Raw genomic sequence first — 10,892 nt, 5'->3', positions numbered from 1 at the left:
GGGATCAGATCGGGTGCAATTCCCACACTGTGTCTCTCGTGTTGTCCCACACAGGGCCATGGGTCAATGAGGGCCATCATGTCACATAGTGGGGCTGGCCATGTGGTCTTCTCTGTTACTGACTGTTCTAATTGGGGTCATCGTCCTCAAGGCCTGGTGGGCCAGGATGTGCTCCAGTCTCTCCTCCTCCCCCATCATCATTCACCCAACTCAGCCTCCTCCTCCCTAATGACCTCTCTACCAGGACACTTCATCATGACCTTTCTCTGGGTTCTCAGTTTCTTCTTTCTTATCTCAGTCCTCATGCACTGGCTCCTACCTTAAATCTGGACTTCTACTTCATCAAACTCTTCTATAATTTCCCTTTATAACTTTGTAAACTTCAGGCAATTTACTAGTTCATTTCTTTGAGCAGTGTTGCTCTCTTGACAATATTTAGTCTTCTAATCAATGAACACAAAGTGTCTTTCCATTTACTTGGACCTTTTTAAAATTCCTTCAACAAAAATTTTTAGCTTTCAGAGCACAACGTTTTCGTTTCCATCATTTCTAAGTATCATTTTATACGCTATTTTTTAAAGAATTGTTTATTTAATGTCCTTTTAATATTGCTGATTGTTGATCTACAAAAGTACAATTTATTTTCTTATGTTGATCTGGAACCTGCAATTCTTTTTTTAAAATCATTTTATTAGGCGCTCATACAACTCTTATCACAATCCATACATAGATCAATTGTGTAAAGCACATTTGTACATTCATTGCCCTCATCATTCTCAAAACATTTATTCTCCACTTAAGCCCATGGCATCAGCTCCTCATTTTCCCCACCCTCCCTACTACCCCCTCCCTCATGAACCCTTGATAATTTATAAATTATTATTTTGTCATATCTTGCATTGTCCGATGTCTCCCTTCACCCACTTTTCTGTTGTTCATCCCCCAGGGTTATATGTAGATCCTTGTAATTGGTTCCCCCTTTCCACCCCACCCTCCCTCTACCCTCCCGGTAATGCCACTCTCACCACTTGTACTGAAGGGATCATCCCCTAGATTCCCTGTGTTTCCAGTTCCTATCTGTACCAGTGTACATCCTCTGGTCTAGCCAGATTTGTAAGGTAGAATTGGGATCATGATAGTGGTAGGGAGGAAGCATTAAAGAACTAGAGGAAAGTTGTATGTTTCATCATTGCTACATCGCACCCTGACACATCATTGCTACATTGCCACCCTGACTGGCTTGTCTCCTCCCTGAGACCCTTCAGTAATGAGATGTCCAATTGCCTACAGATGGGCTTTGGATCTCCACTCCACACTCCCCCTCATTAAAAATGATATGATTTTTTGTTCTGATGATACCTGATACCTGATATAATTTACACCTCCTGATCGGACAGGTGGGTGTGCTTCTTCCCTGTGAGCTTTGTTGCTTCTCACCTAGATGGCTGCTTGTTTACCTTCAAGCCTTTAAGACCCCAGATGCTATATCTTTTGATAGCTGGGCACCATCAGCTTTCTTCACCACATTTGTTTATGTACCTGCTTTGTCTTCAGCGATTGTGTCAGGAAAGTGAGCATCATGCAATGCCAGTTTAATTGAATAAAGTATTCTTGCATTGAGGGTCTACTTGAGTGGAAGCCCAATGTCCATCTGCTACCTTAATACTAAACCTATATATATATGCACAAAGATCTATTTCCACATCCTCATATATAAATATATTTACATATGTACATGCCTTTTTTTAGACCTCTATAAATGCCTTTTGCTTCCTAGCTCTTTCTTCTATTTCCTTTTACTTTCCTCTTGTCCCATCTAATGCTCAGCCTTCATTTGGGTTTCAGTAATTCCTCTCTGTTACATTACCCTTGATCACGCCCTACCAGGCCTCCTACACCCTCCTCACCACCGATTTGGATCATTTGTTGTTCCCTTGTCCCTGGGTTTGTTAACACCACTTCTTTTCCGCCCACCTCCTCCTCTCCCATGTCCCCCCATAACCCACTGGTCCTAGTGTTTTCTTCTCCAAATTGTCCATCCAGCCTATCATCCAGCCTGCGGAGATAATAACATGCACAAAAACAAGACAGAGCAAAACCAAGCAACAAAATGAAACAAAACAGCAACAACAACAACAAGCCAATGACAAGAAAAATCCACAATAACAAAAAAGAAAAGCTTGTTGTTAGTTCAAGGACTGTTTGTTGGCCTTTAGAAGTGTTTTCCAGTCGAGTCTGTTGGGGTGCCAAGCCCTGACCCCAAAGTCTATTTTTGGTATTCCCTGGGGTCTTCATTGCTCTGTTCCCCTTGCTGTATTATGAAACCTGGAATTCTTATGAATCATATTAAGCAGTTTCAGAACGTTTTCTTCTTTCTTCTTTTCATTAGTACCCATTTCCCCCAACTCCCCTGCCATAGCCCTCAGAAACTATTAATCCACTAACTGTCTCTATAGATTTACCTATCCTAGATTTCATATACAGAAAAACATACAAGAAAAGCAACCGCAATAACAAAATAGAGCAGAGAAAACCCTCAATCAATTTAAAAAGCTGAAATCATTAAAAACTAGAACAAATTTAAAATAGGAAAAGAGGAGCTGATACCTAGGGCTCAAATAAAAGAAAATGTTTTGGAAATGATGATGGCAACATATGTACAATTGGGCTTGATACAATTGCTGTATGATTATAAGAACTTTAAGAGCCCCCAATACAATGATTTATTATAATTTCTAAGAATAAAATAAAATAGGTCAAAAGGAGAGCAAATGATAAGGTGTTACATTTTTTTCTTCCAGTTTTTTTTTAATTGGGGGCTCTTACAGCTCTTACCACAATCCATACATACATCCATTGTGTCAAACACACATGTACATATGCTGTCATCATCTTTTTCAAAACAGATGAGGTGTTAAATTTTAACCTAACCAAATCTGCAATAATAACCCACTTTCCAATGCGCTCTGTCTGATAGCCTGGCTATTTATACTCCTGGTCAATTGTCAGAGGGGATTCATCAGTGGCTTAATACATGTGGAGTCCCTGCAAATGGATTTGCGCTTCCACTGCCTTTCATAGCTTTCTGCAACCTTGGTACCCAGAATTGAAGCTCTGATACTGTTCCCTTCTCCAGCCTTGAATTTTATTATTTACAATCCTTGGATCACAGAGGCTGGTGTGCTTCTTCCTTGTGGACTTAATTTATCTCTCACTTAGATGGCTGCTTGTTTTAAGGAAAGACTTTAAGATCCCATTTGCTATCTGGTAACAGAGCCCCATCTGTTTTTTCAATGCACTTTGCTATAGCATCCATATCTTCAGTCGCTCTGCCATTTTCCCAAAAGTTCATTCTAATTTCTAACATGTTTCTTGTTATATAGCTTTGGTGCATTTTCTCCCCGTTTGAGAAAAAAAAGTCTTAGAAACATAATATATGCATTGTTGTTAAGAGCTTGATTTAGTTTTCTTAAAAAGAAATAGTCTACATAAATAATTATAGTGAAAACATTAAAAACTAAAAATAAACAGTTTATAAACTAAATGTATCATCATTTCATTGATATTGAACCAATGTCATGGATTAGTTAGGAGAAAGTGATATGAAATCTAAAACGCACATCTATTAAGAAATGTAATTATCTTCCTTTCCCTCTCGTTATCTCTTGTAAAAGAGCTGAAAGTCGTTAATGCAGGACCATTATAACATTCCTCTGTGTCAATTCCAGGTTCCTTTTTTGTTTCATGGTTATGATATCCACTTTGATCTTTTATTTCTTCCTTTTTCAAAAATTTTAATAAATTATTTTACTGAGGGTTCTTATAAAAATCCACACATCAACTGCATCAAGCACATTTGTACATATGTAGCCATCATTATTTCCCAAACATTTTCTTTTTATTTGTACCCTTGTTATCAGCTCCTCTTTTCCCCCCTCCCCCCACTACCCTCCCACTCTCATAGCCTCCTGATAATCTTTTTAATTTAATTCATTTTGGGCATGGCTCATACAGCTCTTATCACAATCCATACATACATCCATTATGTCAAACACATTTGTACATATGCTGTCATCAGAAAGTGTTTTGAAAATGATCTTGCTTGCTTTTTATTGACCTTTTGCTTTTGTTATGGGTTCAAATAAATGGCAGCAACTATAATGTCTTGAAATTTAGAAGAGTCTTTATTGAGCTAGCTGGGTTACTAAGAAACTAAAGCAGTAGCCTCCTCATCGTAGCCCTGAGGAGACTTCCCAGTTCTTCTTTAAAGCCAAACACTCATTTATCACCTGTCTAGGGTTCAAGCAAGCATGCACAGAAGCAGAAAGCTAAATTAATGGATTAATTGTAACTCCAAGAAGAGTAAGCATGCTACAAGGTACATTCCTTATCATAAAAGAAACTATACTAAAATTGATTATAACTGCACCATTCAGATTACAACATCATAGGGAACAATATTGAAAAGCATTCAAAATGATTGATATATTGAAGAATAGTCTAAACTAATTGTGGTGTCCTGAACCTGGGAACATGGGAGTACATTCTAAAATCAGTCACCAGCAGAAACTTTCGCACAAGGGGAGGGAGAATGGGCAGGTCAGCTAGCAGTTAACTTTCTGAAATGGGAGGGAGGAACTGGCAAGTCACTTACCAGCTAACGAAAATGGAGTTTATTTTGCTAGTCTGCCTCACTTTCTCTATGAATGTCACACAGCTCCTCGCATCTTCTGTCATAAGTGTTCAATGCAGCAAATCTGTGCCTGAGATGTTCTTGAAATTCACATGGGATAAAGTCAAGGTCATATTTTAACTCTCATGAACTTCTTTCAATTTTCTTCACCCTCAATCTGAATTTACATATGATCAATTGATAATCTGGTCCACAATCAACCCCTGGCCTGATTTATTGACTAATATTGTGCTCCTCCCTGGTATTTTCCCATGCAGGCAGTCAATTTTATTTTTTTCTAATGCATTCCATATGAAGAAGTCTTTGTGTTTAGTCATAGTTTCTGTTGTTGTAAAAGGTATATCTGCTATGAGTAAATTTTTGGTCTTGCGCAATTCTATCTTGTTATCTCCAACTTCGTTTCTAACACCAAGACCATGTTTTCCAACTACTTCTCCACCCTCATTATTTCCAACTTTTGTATTCCAATTGCCAATAATTGTCAATGCATCCTTGATAGCATTTTTTTTCTTTTTCAAATTAAGATTTTGCTAGGATTGTCCAATTTCTTCAGCACTAGTTTTTGTAGTTGGTGTATAAATTTGAATAATAGTTGTAATGATTGAATTATCTTGAAGGAAGTTAGATATAATTTTATCACAAACAGTATTGTACTTCAATTTAAATACAGCACCATTCCTTTTGATTGTATTATTATCATCATAGTAAATACTATGATTTTCTGATTCAAAATGGCCAATACCAGTCTGTTTCAGCTCACTAACACCTAAGAATCGATCTTTAGGCATTCCATTTTATTTTTGACAACTTCCAATTTTCCTAGATTTATAATCCATACATCCCATGTTCTGATGATTAGATTTTTGAAGCTCTTCCTTCTCACCTTGAGTTGTGCCCATCATCAAAAGAAGACCCAATGGCTTCACTGCCAGGCTTTACATATTCATGTCACCATATTGACTCTACTTTGAGAAAGCATCTCCTTCTCCTTCCAGTACCTTCCAAACTGAGGGGCCCATCCTCCGGCACTCTCTCTGACAATGTCCTGCTTCCGTTCAGTAGGCCTCAGTATTGGACCATATTTTAAAGCTATTCACAAGGTTTTCAGCAGTTATTTTCTCCAAAGATGGAGTAAACCGTTCTCTACCCCCTCTGCTGAACAACAGCAATGACACACTTTTGAGCAGGGAGGGGTGAGAGAGATGAAATAATTTTGATCCTGACTTCTGAAAAGCTTCTTTAAAAAAAAACAACATTTAAAAAAATTATTTTATTGGGGGTTCGTACAATTCCCATCACAGTCCATACATATATCCATTGTGTCATGCACATATGTACATTTGTTGCCCTCATCAATCTCAAAACACCTGCCTTCCACTTTAGCCCTTAATATCATTTGCTCATTTTCCCCCTCCCTCCCTACTCCCCACACCCCCATGAACCCTTCATAATTCATAAATTAGTATGGTTTTGTCATAAGTTACACTGTCTGACATCTCCCTCCACCCTCTTCTCTGCTGCCCATCCCCCAGGGAGGAGGTTCATACCTAGATTCTTGTAATTGGTTACCCTTCCACTCCACATTCCCCCCACCCTCCAGGCATCGCCCCTCTCACCACTGGTCCTGAAAGAGTCATCTGTCCTGGATTCCCTGTATTTCAAGTTGCCATCTGTACCAATGTACATCCTCTTGTCTAGCCAGATTTGCAGGGCAGAATTGGGACCATGATATTGGAGGGGAGGACGCATTTAAGAACTAGAGGAAAGTTATATGGTTCATCGTTGCTACCCTGCACCCTGATTAGCTCGTCTCCTCCCCACATCCCCTCAGCAGGGGGGTGTTCAGTTGCCTACCGATGGACTCTGAGTCTCCACACTGCACTCACCCACCTTTACAATGACATGATTTCTTGTTCCTTGATGCCTGACACCCAATCCCTTCAACAGCTCATGGTCACACATGCTGTTGTGTGTGTGTTTCTTCCATGTGAACTTTGTTACTTTTGAGCTAGTTGGCCACTTGTTTATCTTCAAGCCTTTAAGACCCCAGACACCACATCTCTTGATAGCCAGGCACCATCAGCCTTCTTCACCACCTTTACTTATGCACACCTTTGTCTTCAGTGATCGTATCAGGAAGGTGGGCACCCACTGATCTGATTTTTAGTTCTTTGATGTCTGATAACTGGTCCCTTCTGCACCTCGTGGTCAGACAGGCTGGTGTGCTTCTTCCATGTGGGCTTTGATGCTTCTCAGCTGGATGGCCACTTGTTTATCTTCAAGCCTTTTAGGGGGCTCTTACAGCTCTTATAACAACCCATACATCAATTGTATCAAGCCATTTGTACATATGTTCCCATCATCACTTACAAAACATTTTCTACTTGAGCCTTTGATATAAGCTCCTCTTTTTACCCCCTCCTCCCCCACCTTCCCACCTCGTGTGTCCTTGATCAATTATATATTCTTATTATTTCATAAAGCTTTTTTATGAAGCAAATTTTATTTATTTTATTTCCTGTAAAATACTCCATTTCCCACCACCTCCCACACCTTCCTATTTCTTCCGGTCCTTTTTCTCCACCCTATCCCTGCCCTCCCTGTAGTCACCAAAGTCTCGTCTTTTGGTGTATAAACGACGTTTCTTCTTTGTTTATGCGTATAGCAATGGTGGTATTAATTACTTCTCTTTGTAAGATTGACTGAATTTGACAAATAAACATGTTCTCTAGTTTTGTCCCTGTCTCGCAGTGTTTAAGAGAGTTATTATAGTTTTTATTCGTGTGTAAAATTCCATAATATGAATGTAACAGAGCTTGTTTATCTATTCTCTATAGCTATGAATGTGTAAGAACTTGAATGTATCAGAGCTTGTTTATCCATTCTTCTATAGCTATTGTGGAAATTGCTGCAATAAACATAGGTGTAAGTCTGTTTCTGTTTTGTTCTTAATTACTTTAGTATATATGCCCCAGTAGAGAAATTGCTGGATCATAAGATACTTGGATTTGAATTTGTTTACAGAAGTGCCATACTGATTTCCATAATGGTTGTACAATTATACAGTCCCACCAACAAATTTGAAAGTACTCCTATCTCTCCACATCTTCTCCAGCATTTGTTATCTCCTGTTTTATTGAATTTTGCCAAAATGTCTCTGTAAACTGATAATCTCATTTTTGGGGGAATTGTATTTCCCTTATTATTAATTATCACAAACATTTCTTCTTCTGTGATTGTTGGTCATCTGTATGCCATCTTTGGTAAGTTGAGTGTTCATGTCTTGTGTCCATTTCTTGGTTGGATTATTTGTATTTTTCTTGTTATGATGTTTTAGTTTTCTATAGATTTTGGAGATTGGTCTGAATATGCACTGATATCCATAAATCATTTATTAAGTACTCTATTTGGTGTTAGGAATACAGTTAGGCCTTTTTGAAATAACATTTTCAAAAGTGATTTCTGTTACTATTTTTTGCCCACTGAGAATCTTTTCTTCAGTGGTTGGCTTAGGACATTATGACTACACTCTTACTAAAATGTATCCTTAACACTGAATACAGAGTCTAACCAACAGTTAATGAACATCAGTGCATATTTGTTCAGTAATATAACACAATTATTTTTAATGATGAAGGATAATTTTAGCATATAGTGTTTATGTTAAAATGTAAGACATAAAATACTACTTGTGACTTTACATGGTGAAATGGTAAAATCATATACAATTGCATTTGGATTTAAAGCACAGGTTAATGATTACTAAGTGTACATAAACAATCCTGCTGTAAATTCCCTATATTGACAGCCACAAAAAGTAGTGAAAATTAGAGGGTAAGTAAAATTAACAAAGTGCTATGGAATAACTTTGCCAGGAATTCCTCTTTTTTCCTCCTTGGATGCTTTTTTTTTAATCAATTTATTGGGGCTCATACAATTCATCACAATACATAGATCAATTGTGTAAAGCACATCTATACATTTGTTGCCCTCATTATTCCCAAAATTCGCTTTCCTCTTGGGTTCCCGGAATCAGCTCATTTTCCTTTTTTCCCTTCCCCCTCCCTTCCTCTCCTTGGATGCTTTATGCTTATCTAATGACATGCTTCTCTCTGGTGGACAGGTTTATATTTTTCATTCAATGTGCTTATGACTGTGCAGAGGCTATAAGATTTTTTTTTGTGCTTTTGAAGTGTCCTCTACATAAAGATATCTTGGTAATCTACTTTGTTGTTTCTCAATTTATGAGTAAAAATAAATAATTCAGGCTAATTTAAGGAAAAACATAATTTTTGGAAAGTTAAGAATGTAGAAAGATGGATCCACAGTTACTGTTTTACGTTGATTCATTCCACAGTATGACTGAATAACTGTGGGTGCCAGGAACTGCTCAAGGACGTAAACGTAAGGACCCAAGAATGACAGAAAATTCTAAACACAACTGTAATAGAATCATACTTGGGCACATGAGCACTGAACTGCTAAAACAAAGATACAGAGAATATCTTCAAAGTGCCTACACAATCACATGCACAAAGAATCCCTTTTAAATATATTATTTGGAGTTAACATATATATCTTATCATTCCATAGTTCAATCACATGAAGCAGTATTGTACAATTGCTACCACAATCTGTTTCAAACATTCTTTTCCTTCCTGGACTCCTTGACATTGTCTCGCTTTCACCCCAACACCATCACCACCACCACTGTACCCCCAACACCACCCTGAAACCCTTATTATACTTGCTGTCCCTAGAGGTTCATCAATCCTGCATTTCATATACCGAAAAACACATACCTCAACTTCAAGAGGGTGACCCCAGTGTCAAAACCCATCTGAGATAAACCCTAAAATGAACAAACAAAAAATAAGACAAAACAAAAATACAGATAATGTTTAAAGTCAGAACAGGTCCAGCATGCATCAGAGGGGGGGTCAACTGACAGAGTTTTAACTATTCAAGTCAGTTTTATCCCTTTGATCTTCTATACTCATATCTTTAAAAAGATAGATAAATCCCTCAGAGTCAACAATGAGAGTAGAGATACCAGGAGGATTAGAGGAGGGTGGGGGGAGAAAGGGGAATCCATCACAAGGATCAACATCCTAGGGGGACAAATAACATAAAAGGGGGTGAGGGGTGATGGAGGAAAATGAAATATAATTATGAAAATAATAATCTAGAACTTATCAAGGGATAATCTAGAACTTATCAAGGGATTGTGAGGGTAGGTGGGCTGGGGAGGGAGGGAGAAGAAATGGGGAACTGATATCAGGGGCTCAAGTGGGAAAAGAATGCTTTGAAAATGATGGCAGCATATGTGCAAATGTGCTTGACACACTGGATGAATGTATGGATTGTGATAAGAGATGGAAGAGCCCCCAATAAAAGTACAGAAAAGCAAAAAAGTACATAATAGAGGTAATGAAACACAAAGAGAGATTAGCTAACCTGCCTGTTGAAGGTCTAGGATGGTATCAGAGGAGAAAGCACTTGAAGTGACACCTGAAGATCAGAGTGTGATAGGCAGACCTTCAAAGAGTACGTTAGGCAATAAAATCTTATGAAGGAAAAAAAAGAAAATAGTGAGGTTTCTTTACAGTATGGTTTTACCTCAATAATTACAGCAGGAATTGAGAAACTGCAATGTGTTATTTGTTGTGAAGTTCTATCAGCTGAATCTATGAAGCTGAACAAATTAAAACACCATTTTGATAGCAAGCATCTGCACTTTGCCAGCAAGGATACCAACTATTTTAGAAGTAAAGCCGGCGGGCTCAAGAAAGCCAGACTTGACACTGGTGGCCAGTACCCCAAACGAAATGTAGCAGCTGTTGAAGCTTCATCTTTGGTGGAACTCAGAATCGCCAGAGCTATGAAACCTCACACCATTACTCAGGATTTACTGTTGCCAGCAGCCAAAGACATTGTTCGAGTTATGAATGGGGACGAATTTGTTATGAAATTGAGTGCAATTTCCCTATTCCTATCTGCAGAAGAATAGATGACGTGTCTGCTTATATTCTTTATTTATTTGTTTATTTTTAATGGTTTTATTAGGGGCTCATACAACTCGTATCACAACCCATACATACATCAATTGTGTAAAGCATATTTGTACATTCATTGCCCTCATCATTCTCAAAACATTTGCTCTCCACTTAAGCCCTTGGCATCAGGTCCTCTTTTTTTC

The 10,892-nt window shown here is 38.2% G+C and overlaps 1 protein-coding gene across 1 annotated transcript in view; it reads right to left on the bottom strand.

Annotated features, from left to right (window-relative positions):
* The window catches only part of LOC101651839 (T-cell surface glycoprotein CD1a), a 37,015-nt gene that overhangs the window by 1,883 nt on the left and 24,240 nt on the right, over positions 1-10,892 (bottom strand). Inside the window, exon 8 of the mRNA XM_045298366.1 lies at positions 9,496-9,545. Within this exon, the coding sequence (XP_045154301.1) occupies positions 9,496-9,545 (50 nt within the window). The remainder of the gene's footprint in view (positions 1-9,495; positions 9,546-10,892) is intronic.

Source organism: Echinops telfairi, unplaced genomic scaffold (assembly GCF_000313985.2).
Source record: "Echinops telfairi isolate 266 unplaced genomic scaffold, ASM31398v2 ScPeMD7_7425;HRSCAF=8463, whole genome shotgun sequence".
Taxonomy (NCBI): Eukaryota; Metazoa; Chordata; class Mammalia; order Afrosoricida; family Tenrecidae; genus Echinops; species Echinops telfairi.
Note: the sequence above shows the minus strand (reverse complement) of the source record. Positions and strands in the feature narration are given on the sequence as shown.